General features: G+C 42.3%; 1 protein-coding gene across 1 annotated transcript; it reads left to right on the top strand.

The window, feature by feature from the left end:
• The first annotated feature begins 1,789 nt into the window (after positions 1–1,789).
• LOC101169302 (P2Y purinoceptor 14-like) lies at positions 1,790–9,844 on the top strand. Its single transcript, XM_004075188.4, has 2 exons — positions 1,790–2,146; positions 7,651–9,844. The coding sequence occupies exon 2, from the start codon at positions 7,653–7,655 to the stop codon at positions 8,694–8,696; it is 1,044 nt and encodes a 347-aa protein (XP_004075236.1). The 5' UTR covers positions 1,790–2,146; positions 7,651–7,652; the 3' UTR covers positions 8,697–9,844.
• Positions 9,845–16,972: the final 7,128 nt, after the last annotated feature.

Raw genomic sequence — 16,972 nt, 5'->3', positions numbered from 1 at the left:
CACTTCCTCATAGCCCCCATCCTTTCAGATCACTTCCAGTCTACATTGGATCAGGGGCCCCCAAATCCAGGCCTGGAGGGCCGGTGTCCCACATGTTCTCCAACCAATGGCAACCAACCTGCCATTGAAGCTCCTTATTGGCTAAACACACCTGATCCAGGTCATCAGCAGCAGGTAAGGCAGCAATTCTGGAAAACCAGCAGGACACCGGCCCTCCAGGCCTGGATTTGGGGGCCCCTGCATTAGAACATGCTACTGCCCCAGTGAATAAGAAACAGCCTAGAAGAACCTTAACTGACCGTTCTGTGTCTGAGTTTAAACACACAGTTCAGCCAGTACTTAGTGATATTCTGAGAAAATACTCTGAGACCAGCTCCCATAGTATCAGTCCTAGTATAAATGACCACTTTGTTAATGATGCCTTCCAGCCCTCAGGAGTACACTCCATGTTGTTGCCCCCCTGAAACCTTAGCCTGTCAGACTAAACCGAGTAGCACCGTGGTTTAACGCTCAAACATGTTCTCTGAAACAAGAAACCTGCAAGGTGGAGAGAAAATGGTGCCGCTCCGGTTCAGAGCAGTCTCTGAATTATAAAAAAGCTTGCATTGGGCACATGGCAGAGGTCAACAGAGGTCGAATGTGACTTAAACAGAAAAATTTCTTCAGGCGTCCCCCCTGGAGCCTTTGGGCAGAGAAACCCGATGCTCCTGTTGTGACGACAAACTTGTAGAGGCTGATGGAGCATCACTCAGAAAGACAAAGACGTGTTTTCTGGGGCAGCTGTGTGACGGACGTGACATCTTCAGCTTCAAATACCCTCCAAATAAAGAAACCCAGCAGCTGTCTCCCGGCAACAGACGCTCAGTGTTGTTCCAGCAGAGATGAGCGGAGATGCTCTGCTTCCTCCTCGCACGTCTGGGATCTTCCTCCTCCCTGCTGGATTCCTCTTCCTCCCATTCTCCGCCAGAGCCCCGGCGTGTGGGCGGCGGCCTCTGCAGCGGCCCGTGTCCACAAACATCCAGCCTGCAGAGCCTCACTGGGTTTCCCCTTCAGGGTTCTGCCCTGCAGTTGCTCGCTGCTGCCTCTTGGGGGCAGTCATGTGGACCTGCTGTTGACAGTTTGTGCTGCTTCTGGAGAACAAAGATCCTCATTTGGACTCAGAGGTTCAGATTAGTTTGTTTTTGCTCTTTCTGTAGCTTTTTTTAGTGTTTCCTCTGCAGACTCAGCTTCCAGCTCTGACTTGAGCTACACCCCCCCAAAAACCGGACATGATGCCCCCCAGCAGCAGAGGGTTGGAGGAGGTCCCTGGATGTGGCTGGAGCTGATGGGGAGACGCCACGTTTGACTTGTGGAACCAGGAGAGGATGTGGATCCGTGTGTTGAGCGTCTGCAGTTTGTTGGATGGGGGTTCGAATCCCCTGTGTTGACGGCCATTGTGTCCTTGGGCAACATGAAGAAGAGGAAGTAGAAGGTGACCACGAGGTCAAGAACACTGATAGGAACATGAGATTGGCAAGTTAGAACATGGAGGAGAACTTCTGACTGCAGGTTCAGGACGAACATGACCAAAGTCCACCGACGCTGCCTGTTCATCATGACTGTTTATGATGGGATGTTTCCAGGCTGTTCAAGCTGAATGTGAGGGTTATTAAAAAAACGCATTAAAATCCCTTAAGGCGGGATGCAATGTGCTTTTTATTTTTTTAATTTTCCTGTTTATTTGCAGCACCTGGCGGGAAAACAACCCTCCCCCCCCCCCCCCCCCCCCACACACACACACGTTTATAGCAGAAGTTTATCCGAACACGAACAGTTTCTTTAAAGAGGAGTTTCCTCTGAGAGGAGCTCTCATCTGCGCTGTTCTGTCGGTGACGCGCACGGTGGTGGGGTGGGTGTGCGGGGTTCCGATCACAGACCGAACCGAACTCTTTACATGAAACCCATCTGCTCCACTTCAGAGCCGAGCTCCTGCTAAGTTGTGAGGCCCGGGATGCGCCTCCAGCAGCCGCAGAAACAGGAAGCGCATCTCCGTCAGGCGCGCCCCCGCCCAGGCGCGCCCCCGCTCCTAGAAGCTGCAGCCTCTGCAGACGCCGCTGGCTCCTGGAGGAGAACACACCTGCATGGACGGCGGAGGCGCAGCTTACAGGTGAGCTCCGTCCATGCGCTTCACAGAACTTTACGACGGTTCTGGTTTTTCTGACACTTTATCCGGTTTGGTTCTGATCCGACAAAGGTCCAGAATTGTCCAAAGATCCTGATTTTAAATCTGAATGTTTGTTCTGAAACATTTTAGAAATCTTCTGTCTCCGACAAAGATTTGTTTTACTATATACATATATGTAGACCTTTTCAATCAATTAGCTCTGAGCCATGTGTCCTGTAAAGAATAAACAGGAGACATATATGTGTCTGTTTACATATGAAGGCTAAATGCTTCAGAGAACTCTCTCATCTTGGCTATAAGTAACATTATAACATGCTTCCAGTCAAATTTATGGAACTGTCTTTTTATTTGTTCTTGTAACTAATGTTTATGGTGTGTAAAAGTCACGTTTTTATCTCGGTATTTTATTCTTATTCTTTTAATTCATCAATGTTTTTATGAACTATTGTAATTTTTCGTATACTGCTTCTTAACTTGGGTATCTATCTGTCCGTCCATCCATACACACACATAAATGTAAAACATACTTATCCTTTCAATTTAAATGTAAATCTCTTCAGATAAACATTGACATAGTTTTGAGGTATTTTTTAGGCCGATGTATTTTAAAGGGTCAAAAACAGGATTGATAGTTACTTAGTGTTACAGTGAATATTTAAAGTGCTGCTGTTTTAAACCTCCTATTCTAAAGAAGTGCAGCACTGGATCCACTATTTTAGAAACGACTTGTCACTTTCTTTCAATAACATTCAATAACAGCTCTAAAAGTGTTGAAGCGTAAGATTAAAAACACACACAAAAAGGAAGGAAAGGCTGTGGCTACACTCCTCTGCAAAGGTTTTTCTGCCTCCTGTGGTCTGCGGTCTGACATGTGGTCAATGCAGTAAATATAACTTTAGAACTTTTCGTTTCTTCTACATGTGGCAACAGAAAACCACAGCTATTTGTGAGAAGATTAAGAGATAAAAAACCTCTGAAGACAGAAATGAGACCCAATTCACCGGAAAAAATATTCAATCTGTTCAATAAATGAATAGGCAGCTTCAGTATAGCTTCTTACAGTTTTTCTCAGTCGCTTTAGTACAATTCTCGGATCAGAATGAAATTTCCAAAACTATTCGTTCAATCCCCCCGTCAGCCCCGTGACCCCGAAAGGGAAAAACGGTTAAGAAAATGAATGAATGAATATTAGTTCAATCTTCACATCATGATGTCACTTGTGCACATCATATAAGCAGTTTCTCACTTCTTTGAACAAGTTGCAATTGCTTTGGTACATCCATGCAAATGATTATGTACAATTCTCTGCTCTTTGCTACATTATCAATTGTTTATGTCATGTTGATCAAAATGTATTATATAGTTCACTGTGCAATAGTCTTACTCCTCAAAACACCCAGTCATTAGTTCATCGTATAAGTCATTAACTGCAAAATGGTTGACCAAGTTGTCATAATGTGACAAACATATTTCACTGCATTGCAAGAGAGGATATTAGCTGTGATGTGGATGAGAATTTGTGGCCTAGCATACAGGAACGACAAGAGGTGTAGGAAGACCACACCAATACCTACTGCACTGCCTGGACTGTTGGACAGGTCCTATCTTTTTTTCCCCTTTGTGTTACTGTTTGCAGTGGGTTTTTTCTATGTTGGTATGACATGGTCTGTCAACAAATTACAATATGAACAATAAAAGTGTAAATGGGAATCTTGTCCAGTCTCTTGCAATCAAACAAAAAAGGTGTAACTTACATTTTACAATAATTGTCATCCAAACTTTAGCCATAGTTTACATCAGAACCTCCCTCTAAAGTACACAGTTATATTGACAACATGACTAAGTCATTTGACTGTCTTGTTCGTAGACAATGACACAAGGACTTGACGTTCTGATGGCACTGACATGTTCAATGACATAAAGACTTAATTTTGAGAGATGAACTAAAGATTTTGAACAAGTTACAGGCTTTTGCAAGAAATCCATAGTGTTTTGCTGTTTGTACAAATTGTTTTGAGAAATGCACACACGTATTTGCAACTTCAATTCTGATCTGACAATTGTACTAAAGCGACTGAGAAAAACTGTAATGCATATTCTTTTATGAAAGTGTAGGTTTTTTCTTACTCCCACTTCCTTTTTGTATGGAAGCCTGTAGCGTTACATAAGAAAAGAATGTTATTTGGTTATGTTTTTTGTGTTTTTCAGAATTAAATAAAACCGTAGGAATTATAAACCATCAAAGCCGTAAAATAAGTTGATTAAACGAGTAATTTAAAAGCTACATGGAAAAGATGCGTCGTCAATTCTCATCTGAATCACCACAGAACTCCAAGATCTACAGGTCAATGATTCCACAAACGAGGACGAGGTCCCCGGAACTGAACGAGGCCTCGCCCAGAGTCCTGGTTCTCCTAGGGGGGATGGATAGGAGAGCAGAACCCGAGAATCTGAGAGTTCTGGAGGGATTGGAAGAACCAAGGAGATCTGATGAATAGAAAGGCTAAAAACTAGAAGGAGAATCTTCCAATCCATCCTGAATCTGACACTGACTGGAGAACAGGAGTGATGTAGGTTCTCTTCTTCATGTTAAAACACGTGGAATCTGTTGATGGACGGCGTTAGAAGACCAGATAAAAGAGAATATGGAATAAATAAAACAAAGCATGTCAATAAACATCAAAATCATTAAAAATGTCGTTAAAAACAGACTGTGAGCCACATGGATGACCACACCCACAACCTGAGCGTGCAGCACGTCACCAATGGATTTTGTGGCGAATATTGTTGTCAGGATTAACTTAAAATAAAGAAACAGTTCATACCGGTCACTATTTAAAACTTTTCCAACGTTTGGCTCTGTAACGTTTGTGGGTGTAGTACGAAGAACAAAACAGACTGGTGACATCGTGACGAGCACAAGAAACACACCATGTCTGTGAGACGGACCGATTGTGTTAAGACCCAAAAACAAGGGGAGACCCGGAAGTAGACATTTAATAAATAAGCTTGAACAAAACCTGTGGAGAAACAAAACTGGGACAAGGCAGATGACCTGAAACCCAGACGCTTCTGTAGGCAGACGAACCAAAATGAAGACAGCTGGTGATCAGGATTCACCTGGAACTGGTGGAACTGACGAGAGCAACTCAGAATATGACCCAAAAACAACATTAAAACCAAACTAAACAGAACCCAAAGACCTAAAACCAAACTAAACAGAACCCGAACACAATGTATGGCGTTCCATGGCTGCCATTATTTGAAAGAGTGAAAAGACAACTGAGCGAGTGTATTCAGGAACTGGGTGTGGAACCTTACAACCGCACAATGCGACCCCCCAATTGACACCAGCACGGTTGCAATCCTAACTGAGTGGAGCTGACCCTTCTGGTTGATCTGATCGGCCAAAATTTGCAGGTCAAATCCGGCGAGGCAGCGGGGCAGGAACTTCATTTTTTAAAAGGCTTTAATAGAAAAAAAACGGCGGATGTAACGTGGTTTAAAACGCTAACGAACGGCCAAGAACACGGCAAGAACGTTCTTTTGTGCTGTAAGTTTTCTCATGTGAAAATGACTTTATTAGGCAAATATATGCAACTCAGTTCCTGAATACAGTTTGTCTTCACGCTCCTTCCAGTAATGGCAGCCATGAAACGCCACGACATCGTGACTTTTGTACTTTTAATTGCTGCTCATCTTCTGGTTTTGGTGAACAGACAAGGTCAGAGCTCAGCCTGTTTGGAGCTCTGCATTTGTAATTCTTGAAAAACTTTAAAGGTTTCTGAAAAACCCAAAAAGTAGAACAAAGAACATTTGGTTTTTTTAATGCTATTGGCTTTCTTACAAAAAGGAAGTAGGAATAAAAACCTACACCTTCATAAATGAATGTGCATTTATAAATACTGCTTCCTCACAGCAGAGCCAAGTCAGGTGGTTCTGATTCTGTTCAGGCTACTGCGTTCTAGTTCCAGATTTCAGTATTATAGGATGGGCGGACGGTCATTTGGGCGAATTCTTGTGATGTTTTATGAAGTTCTGTTTGTCGCTTACGTTCATGTTCGGCAAGTTAAGCTGCTAAATCTGGACTAAGCAGCTTTCTTATACATTTTTTTTTCTGCTGGGTCAGAATCCGGGTCTTTATCCGTCAGATCTGCCATCATCACTACTGTTGAGGAGGTTTTTACAAAAAGTTAAGCTTTGGTCAGAAATTATGAACAATTCGAATGTGAAGACGGATCCTGCTGTGAGAATACTTCAGTGTTCTGTACACAAAGGAACTGAGAACCTCCGCCATGATTTAGGTCATGAGTGGGTCCAGTTCCCTGGAAATGTCCTTAAACTCCTGTTAGTGTGTGGACTCTGATCTTCATGTTTGGATAATATCTGGGAAAAGCATCTCAATGCTTCCCTGGAATGTGTTGAAACTCCAGCTGATGTTTAGCTGAGCTGAAAACAGTCATGAATGTTTGAGATGCTGGAATTCCAGCGAATATCCTCCTGGATGAATTTGTAACTCCTGAATTTCTTTATCAGGGCTTTTTGTTTTCTGACTTACACATTCAAACAGGAGAAAAGGCGTTAGGGAAGAGTTTCTCCTTGTTCCAGCAGAGTTGGTGAAGCAGCTGGATCTCTTCAAAAGGTCAGACCAAAGCGGCTGGGTTTACCGGGAAGCTGGAAAAAAAGCTGTTTAGGGCAGAATCACAGAGGGCTGCAGGGCGTCGCCCTCCATCCCTGCAACTGTTCTGTTTTCTTAAGAGGCCTGAGGCTTCAGTTTGACTTGGATTGGGATGAAACAAAGTAGGAAGGATCTGTGTGTAGGAATAATAATTTCTGTGTGGATTAGAACCAGCACACCGGACTTGTGTTCAGTTCAGGAACATCAAGGTCCTGTGCTGCAGCAGAGTGAGCTTTGTGTTGCGTGAAACATGCAGAGAACATGCAGAGAACATGCAGAGAACATGCACCAGCTTTCTGCAGAAGCTTTTCCCCCCTGGAGGAAATGTCCACCACCGCCTCTAGTTTACAATTAATGCAAAGTTCACTTGTTTATGGCAGGAGTTGTCAAAAGTAACCCGATGGATGAAATACAGGAAGTAGAATTACAAATGTTTTAAACCCGCATACTCCTCACTTTACCTGTTCTACACTTATCTCTTGAACATTTTCACACTTTGTTTAAACCGTTGTAGAAAAAGAAGTCCATGAATCTAGAATAAAAAACAAAGTTCTGGTCAAAGTTTTATGTCGATTTGGCAAGCTGAACACATTCTTTGCAGGAGACATGGCACGGAGGCTACGCATTGATTGACAAGGTCTACAGCCAATCAGGATACAGAACACAATGCACTGTAAAAAAAACAAAAACAAGCAAAACTTAACAGAGAAACTGCGACGTTGAAATAACACGTTAAAAAATGTGTTATCTAAAAGTGTGGGGGGAACCTTCTCATGCTCTGCTGGTGTGCTGTTTGTGTTGTTTGCAGGGATGAATAACTCCACTGAACTCCAAACCAGCCTCTCGGACTATGGCAGCGTCTTTACCAAGAATGTCCTCCCCGTGCTGTACTCTGTCATCTTTGTGGTGGGCCTGTCTCTGAACGGCGTTGCTGCCTGGATCTTCTTCAGGGTTCCTGCAGAGTCCGGTCTGGTGGTCTACTTGAAGAACATGGTGGTGGCTGACCTCTTCATGCTGGGCACCTTCCCCTTCAGGATCATGTCTGAGCTGGGACTTGGCAGCTGGTACCTTCCAGTGATCATGTGTCGATACAGCGCTGTGCTCTTTTACTTCTCCATGTATGTGGGCATCATATTTATATGTTTTATCAGCCTTGAGCGATATGTCAAGATTATCCGCCACACTCCTTCACCCACAGCGTCCTCTTCCTGCAGGCCCAGGTTTGGTGTGTTGTGTTCACTGCAGCTCATGCAGAGTTCCAGCTTTGCTTGGGTGTTGGCCTTCTTCACCTGGAGTCTCCTGCTCTTAATCGTTTTGCCCAACGTTTTGTTGACAAACCTGCCAGCGAATGAGCAAAACTCCAGAGACTGCATGAAGCTGAAAACCCCTTTAGGAAAGTTGTGGCACAAGGCGTCCACATTTTTCTTTGTGTCCTTGTTCTGGTTGACGCTACTCGTTCTGGCCTTCTGTTACACATCAATCGCCCATCGCCTCTACAAGTCGTACCAGCGTGTGCGCCAGGACACCTCTGCTGTTTGCCGCAAGTCCAACCGCAGCATCTACAGCATCCTGGCAGTTTTCTTCATCTGCTTTGTGCCGTACCATGTTTTCCGCATACCGTACACTCTGTGCCAGATGACAGAATTCGGCTTTAGCTGGTATTCGCACTTCGTGTTGTTTCAGCTAAAGGAGGCGACGCTCTTCCTGTCAGCCCTCAACGTCTGCCTCGACCCCATCATCTACTTTCTGATGTGCCGAATCTTCAGAGAGTCTCTGCTGAGGAAACTGTCACGAAAAGAAAGACGCAGCAGGTCCCAGACCACCACAGCAGTCCAGAGTGTGAGCAGCATCTAAAAATGCAAAACAACAATCCAACAGTCTAAACTGGAAAACTACTGAATCTCACATCAGGGACAGAAATCAAGGGTCAACCTGCAGGATTCCCACGTTTCCCTGCTCAAAACCACCAGCCTTTACTGACGGACGTTGACTGGCCTCCGCAGAGCCGGATGATCAGAATCCAGTTTCTATAAGGAGGGTAACATGGAACCCACACAGGACCGGAATGGAAACCCCTGATCTGAACCGTATTTCTCTTTGAGTTTCAGCTCTGGTGTACAGCTTCACATGTCAGGTGTACAGGCAGGTCACATAAACTCATTTAGAATCAGAATTACTTTGTTGATCCCACACGTAGGAAATGTGTGCGTTACCATAGCAGCTTGTAATCATAATAAGAAAACAGAATAAAATAAAATAAAGTAAATTTAATGAAATAAGGTGGTATAATAAATCCAAATCCAAATGTGTATTGGTATGTTTTTTTTATTCTACACAGATGTCTACTGGATCTTTATAAAATAGAAAGCATAGCAGTTTCAGTGATCATTAAGTTTTCCGTAGTTAAGAAAGGAAATGTTCTATGTAAAATCAAGAGATTTGGTTTTGTGTTTCTGTCATCTTATTATGTTCTGGTGTCTGGACCACCAGACAGAACCACCTGAAATGTAATAAATGGATATAAGGACATTCAAAAATAATAGGCTCAATGATTCTATTTAATGAGAACTCAGAGCTCCTATTTTTATTTTGTTAATTTTTTTTTGTTAAGAGAACTAGAGTGTCAAAGTTATTAGTAACGTATTATTAATCTCTAATTTCTTGCTGTTTTTAAGAAGCAGAAAGAAAGAGACACTTTTCCTGGCTTAAGGAGACATTTCCATTGAAAGGTTTTTATATTTTCTCATGAAAATATTGGTCACCAGTGTTCCTTTCATGCATATATATTACCCACACTATATGTGAATTATCTGTGCCTGAAAACTGTCTAAAGTTCTGCTTGTTTCCTTGTACACACGTTATGGCCTTTGGGCCTCACACAATCATAATCCTAGTTAGATGTTGTTGATATTCTGCTGACTTTTTATTTTTTTAAATAATGAATAAACTACAAAAACTAAATAAGAAAAGATTGAAATGTAAAATAAACAAACAGGAATCTGTGTGTGTGTGTGCATCTACAGGTTTTTCTACACTTCTGAGGACAGGTTTCTAAGTACTCACCATCAGTGTGAGCACTCTCATTGGTCCTCAGGAAGGTAATCATGTCAGTTAAAAACACACAAGCATGACACGAGTCACAGTCCTCCTGCCTGTGTACGGTGAAAACCATAAAGTAAAGCTCACTTTACCACTGCAGCCTTCAGAGTTTGATGGAACGGAGGGACTAAACTGGTGCCGCTTGCTGCTGGACTTTTAAAAACAAAATGTTACAAGCATGTGTTTCTCTGTTGGAGATATTTCTTCATAACCTTTACTTGGTGGTACATTGAGACACTCCATAGAAGACCAAACAGGGCTGAGGGTGAGCGTCTGCATTTATTTTTAAGATGACTTAATCGTATTTTTTGGTCCTTGTTGGTTGTGTATGGGTTAGAATTTTACTGCAGCTTTACTTTTCCTGTTTCATATTTCTTAGAATTTGGTAGTCACATGACCCCTCCTCCTGTAAAGATAGTAGATTTCTTTATCAGCATTGAGAATCTTTGTCGTCTTTTAAGAAGAGTGAAGATTGGAGCGCGATCCCTTGTTTTCCATTCTCAACACGACAGCAAGGTCCCACACAGTTCACACACTGACGGGGGCATTTCACTGGAACACATCGTCACCATGACCATAAAGGAAGCCACACAAACCATGCAGCCATGAATGCACCACTGGGTCGGAAACTTTACAGGAAACTAATAAAGATATGATCAAGTATCTGAGATATATTTGAAATTCGTGTTTAGGAGGGAGGTGCTTCATCTTCCTGTTTCACCCCCGTGCCCTTTCTAACAAACACTTAACTGGAACTAGTTAAGTGTAAATGTAAAGCATTGTGTTCCCATTTGCATCGCTGTCACATCATGACACAACAAAATAGGTACTGAACTTCAACACAGGATACAGCTCTCTGGTTTAAATGCTAAACCTCCAGCAGTTTTGCATAATTTATTATATAGAATTCTAATTATGCAAAGGAGTAAATGTTTGGGATTTAAAGGTTCATCTGGACAGCATGGTGGAAAAAGTAAAAATGTTTCAAATAATAAGGAAGCAAAGCAGAGGCTGGGCTGGATGACTGCAGATTCAAAAAATTATCAACAATTTCTCAACATTTTTCGATAATTACTTTAAAGTATCAGGGTTGTCTCTAACAACATGTCAGGGTAAGTCTTGTTTTGAACTATAGAACCGCATTTAAAATCAGTAAAGTTACTGTGACATGAGTTAATTAGCTTCAGTTTATTTAATTAAATGGATTTAATCACCCATGTTATCTCAAGGTGTCTTTCAGAGGACTAGCCTCTTTTCTCCTTCCTTTTTTTGAATGGTCAGAGCTCTTTTGGAGAATTGGCGCCCTCTAATGGGCAGCCCTTGGAACTGCGTGACTTTAGGAGGTTTAGTGTGCTGCTGTTCTCTTTCAGCTTCAAACAGGAACACGCAAAACTGCCAAAAAGACATAACAATTTAAGATTAAAGATATACATTTAAAAAATGCGTTTAATGACATAATACCTCCTGAGGATTTACAGCTGTGAGGACATAAAGTTAATTATACAACATTAACAAAAACAAGAGTTTTTATCAGCAACTCCACTGGCTTTTTCATCACTTTGGGTTTTAAGTGCCCCCCCCCCCCCCCCCCCGGCATTCCAAACAGTAAGTACCGAGCAGCCAAAACCCCATAAACATCTATAGATAAATACACAGCTGTTGCTCAGTCATTGTTGGTCAGAAGAACCATTTTAACATCTTCTTCTTAATCCGCTTTTTTATCTGTAGTTCAAGTTATTCAGGTTATAAACTGACCGGGCTGCATATTTCACTAATCTCATTTCCAAAAGCAGAGGTAATCCTAAAGTGCTGTTCAACACTATTAGTGATATTGTTATGCCCAGTCCACCTGCCGTTCCCATCCATTCCAATGATGACTGTGAAAAGTTTTTATCATTTTTTATTGAAAAGGTCAGATCTGTGAGAAGCTCTCTGTGTCACACAGCTGGTCCTGGCTCTGGTTCTTTTCCTGGTCCGCCTCGCCCTGTGATTTTAGACACATTCTCGCCTGTTTCCCTCCCTGAGCTAGTCAGATTAGTTGGCACAATGAAGTCATCCTCTTGCTCCCTCGACACGTTGCCAACTTCTCTGCTCAAAGATGTCTTCCAGTCCATTGGTCCCTGTGTCCTGTCAATAATGAACTCGTCTCTGCTGTCTGGTCAAGTCCCTGAGCACTTTAAGGAAGCTGTTGTACTTCCTCTCCTTAAAAAACCTGGGCTTGACCCCTCCCTCTTGAGCAGTTTTAGACCCATTTCTAACCTTCCTTTCATGTCTAAAATTTTAGAAAAGGTTGTTGCCAAACAACTTACAGCTGCTCTCGACAGTCATGGGATATTTGATCATTTTCAGTCAGGTTTTGGCAGAGCTCACTCCACTGAAACAGCCCTTCTCAGAGTCACTAATGACATCCTGATGCAGAGTGATGCAGGAAAATGCTCTGTGTTACTGTTATTGGACCTGACCGCAGCCTTTGACACTGTGGACCATTACACCCTCTTGGACAGGCTGAAAAACTGGGTTGGGGTCTCCGGATCAGCCTTAAACTGGTTTTCATCATATTTGACTGGCAGATCTTTCTCTGTTGTCTTCTCCAAGTTTAAGTCTTCCTCTGCTCCTCTCACTTCTGGTGTGCCCCAAGGCTCAGTTTTGGGACCTTTATTGTTTGTTTTATATCTGCTGCCTTTACAGCATATTTTAAGTTCTTTTAATGACATTTCTTATCACTTTTATGCTGACGATATTCAGCTTTATGTGTCTTTTAAACCCCAGGATGTTTTTAAAATACAGACTTTACAAAAGTGTCTGGACTCAGTTAAGAGCTGGATGAATCACAACTTTCTCCAACTCAATGAAGCCAAAACTGAGGTCCTAGTTTGTGCTCCTGACAGTTGTCTCGCCAAGATAATCCATGAGCTCGGCCCACTTGCTTCTTTTATCAAGCCCTCTGTCAGGAACCTAGGTGTAACTTTAGACCCGGTTTTATCCCTGGACTCCCATGTCGGGTCACTCGTTCGCTCTTGTTTTTATCATCTAAAAAACATTGCAAAATTGAGTCCAGTCGTGTCCCGTTCTGAGATGGAGATGCTCATTCACAGTTTTATATCCTCCCGTCTCGACTATTGCAACTCCATCTTCACATGTTTAAGTAAAAAATCTCTAGAACGACTCCAGGTTGTCCAGAACGCTGCTGCTAGGCTTTTAACCAAGTCATCCAAGTTCTCACACATCACCCCGTTGTTAATGCAGCTGCACTGGCTCCCCATCCACTACAGAGTGCATTTTAAAATCCTGGTCTTAACATACAGAGCTCTTAATGACCAAGCACCAGTCTACATAAAAGACCTGGTGCAGCCATACACTCCCAGCAGGTCACTGAGGTCATGTGACCAGGGTCTGCTGGCTGTTAAGAGAACCCGTTTAAAGACTAAAGGAGACAGAGCCTTTGCCACGGTGGCCCCATCCCTCTGGAACTCTCTTCCTCTCAGCCTCAGATCTGTGGACTCAGTGTTTTCTTTTAAAAAGCAGCTAAAGACATATCTTTTTAAAATAGCTTTTTCTTAATTTCTTTTTAACATGTGTTTTTACTGTGTTTTACTGTTGTTTTATCGTGTTGTACTGTGAAGCACTTTGTGATTTTTATCTGGAAAGGTGCTATACAAATAAAGTTTATTATTATTATTATTATTACCAATCAGATGCCTCAATAAAAGTAGGCGGCGCCTGCAACGGTCGCTGTTCAAAACGTTTGACAAATTTCATGTGCTCCACTTTTAAATAGGAGTGTGGCCTTCCAACAGGCTCACTGCTGACTCTCCAGAGTAGTTGCCATAGAAACGGTGACTCAGACCGACTCGGACCTTAGAGACAGTACGGGATTGGTTTGTTCATTAACATTTTGTCGTCGTGTTGAAGGGAGAAGGTTGAGTTCCCCATTAGCATCAGCAAATGGAGAACATGGTACAGGAGGACATGATCTTCCTTCAGGGCTTGGAGCTGCTTGTCCTTCACCTTAATGCTTAAGCGTTACAATAACGCCCAGACCAGTAAAATCTATTTATTCATCAAACCTGGATTAAACTTCAGTTTTATTTGACGTTTCCTTTCAGGTTCTTCTGTTGAAATGCTGCTCTGAGCAGAACAGGTGGCGTTGTCTTAAAGTTCAAACGTCTCGTTACGACTCAGGGCTGAGATGCTGAACTTTTCCCCACAAGAAGATCAACATTTTATGGATAAATGACTGTCTTTCAACAATTTTCAGATGAAATGCAGCAAACGTCACAGAAATCTGTCATCAAATAAAAGCTCTTTTGATTTCTGGTTGTTCTCGATGTCAGAAACATCCATTTCCTGTTTTCAGAGAAACTTCTCATTGTCTTTTTTACGTTTGGCGCCTCAGAACCGGAGACAGATTATTCTAAACTTTCATTCAATAAAGGAGGTACTTACTCTCCATTATGAAACATTTGCTGAATTTTTTTTAAGTTTTAAAAACTTTTGTTTTCTTGTTTAAAAAAACGTTTTTTTTTTTTTACCTTTTCCAGTTTTCACAGTTTTTTAAACCTGCATCAGTTCAGATCAAACACACATGTTTAATGCAGCAGCTGTGACGTTCACACAGCTGTCACATTGTGCAAAAGACCAGAGGGGTATGGCAGAGAGAAAAAGTCAAGATATTGATATTATTAATGAATATCAACCTTAAAAGCCTGGCTGGAAGGCTACTGTCTTAAAATATACATAAATAATACAGGAGCTGCACAACTCAAGTGTCAAAATCACTAAAAAGGAGGTAGGGCACAAGCAAACTGAGTTAGTGCTTTAGTCCCATGAGGCAAACTGATTAAACCCATCATTAAAGGAGACCTGTAAGTCCTAAAAGAAGCTGCTCCTCCCCCTTGATCGCTGACACAGGGATCAGCCGGTCTGGTCTTTGCACCTTCACCTCATGGTCAGAAGATCCCGGTCCAAACGTCTCTCCTGTGTTTTGGATGTCTTTAATGTGGTAGGTTTTCTCCTTCCACAGTTCAAAAGCCTGTTTCATGGGTTCGTCAGTGACTCTCAGTCATCCTCATGTCTGTGTAGGTGGTCCTGTGATGGACTGGACCTCTCCAGAACCAACCCGCCTTCACCCAACAACAGCTGAAAAAGCCTCCACCAAACCCACAAACAGGAGGAGGCAGCCACATCTGTTGGAGGGATTCTGTGTCAGTTCATAATGCTGACATCATAAAAAGTGAGAATAGGAAAGGATTGGAAAGGCGCTAACCACCAAAGCACTGGCATAAACAGTTCTAGACGGATTTGAAAGTTCTCCAATTGTTTGTTCAGATGAGTTGCTGTATGTCTGTTTTCATAAGGCAGATGACGCAGACAATGTTCCCAGAAGTTTCTCAGAGAGCAGATCTGAAGCTGAAGACTTTTGAACGCTAAAGTTTGGGAGATGACAGCAGCAGCAGCCGGCCTTCTTTCTAATTGGTGCATTTCTGCACTGTAACCATTTGTTTCAGAAGGGGAGGGGGTTATCAGCATAACAGAGGAGCTCAGATACTATCTAGTCTCTCTGCACGCGCTCAGACCAGACACCTGCAGGAACACCTGAGTCGGTTCTTTCAAAGGGGTGAGGGAGCTGGAGCAGGAAAAAACAGGTTTGTCTCGTATTTTGTAGCAAACGAGGAATTTTTTAAAGACTTTATTCTGTCTGAGAGTCAAACTTTTAGCTGATTGATCCTTCAGACTGTGACAGGTTCTGCAGAGAACTCTGCTTCTGATCCTTTCCTTTGAATCTACAGGAGAAATGATGCAGAGGCTGGAAGTCTGTGCATCCTTTACACCTGTTTCTGTCTGTTTCAGGGATTTTATAGCACACTTTACCAGCTAATGTTTGGTTATAATATTTCTCATTGACTCTTTATAACTTTTTAATTCTGCATTACTGGAAAAAAAATTAAATGTTTCAGGACATGTTCTGACTTTCCTTTAGGGATTCTTCTCAGCTTTCTAACATTCCTGTTTGCAGGAAATGCTGTTTTCTTACTTTAGTTTGATCTTCATAGTTTTCAATGTTATATGAATAATAAATGTTTCGATTGTTTCCATTCAGCTAAATGAATGTTCCTGTTCTTTTCTGGACTGAGAGGTCTGAGGTCTTTCCAGGTATCTGTTGTAGCCACTCCTCCAGCTTGGGGGTTACAGCCCCGAGTGCTCCAATTACCACAGGCACCACTGTCACCTTCACTTTCCAGGCTTTCTCCAGTTCTTCTCTGAGTCCCTGGTATTTCTTCAGTTTCTCATGTTCCTTCTTCCTGATGTTCCCATCGCTTGGCACTGCCACATCCACATCCACCACAACGGCTTTCCTCTGTTCTTTATCTATCTATCTACTTTCTCTTTTGGCTTTTCCCATCAGTGGTCACCACAGTGGAACAACCTCTCTTTCGAGGATGAGTTGCATGGTTAACTTGGCAATGTTTTACGACGGATGCCCTTCCTGACGCAACCCTCTCAATTTATCCGGGCTTGGGACTGGCACAGGAGCAGAGAAGGGAATAGGGAGAACCCTGGTTTCACGGACGGAAGGCGCCGCAAACCAGCACGAGCTAAACTGGCTCCCTCCCTCTATCTATCTATCTATCTATCTATCTATCTATCTATCTATCTATCTATCTATCTATCTATCTATCTATCTATCTATCTATCTGTCTATCTATCTATCTATCTATCTATCTATCTATCTATCTATCTATCTATCTATCTATCTATCTGTCTATCTGTCTATCTGTCTATCTGTCTATCTGTCTGTCTGTCTGTCTGTCTGTCTGTCTGTCTGTCTATCTATCTATCTATCTATCTATCTATCTATCTATCTATCTATCTATCTATCTATATTCAAGATTCAAGATTCAAGATAGGTTTCTTGTCATTCCACACACAGTTTTTGCGAAGAAATACACGGGTGAGACGAGATGTTGTTTCTCACTAGCATGACAATGCAAAAAACAGCAATAATAAAAATAGCAGTAAAAGAACAATCC

The sequence above is a fragment of the Oryzias latipes genome, chromosome 13 (genome assembly GCF_053564925.1).
Source record: "Oryzias latipes strain Hd-rR chromosome 13, Olatipes_Hd-rR_3.1".
Classification (NCBI taxonomy): Eukaryota; Metazoa; Chordata; class Actinopteri; order Beloniformes; family Adrianichthyidae; genus Oryzias; species Oryzias latipes.
Note: the sequence above shows the minus strand (reverse complement) of the source record. Positions and strands in the feature narration are given on the sequence as shown.

Bases quoted from the DNA above. Each gene is read 5' to 3' on its own strand.
- LOC101169302 (XM_004075188.4), top strand. From the start codon at position 7,653: ATGAATAACTCCACTGAACTCCAAACCAGCCTCTCGGACTATGGCAGC.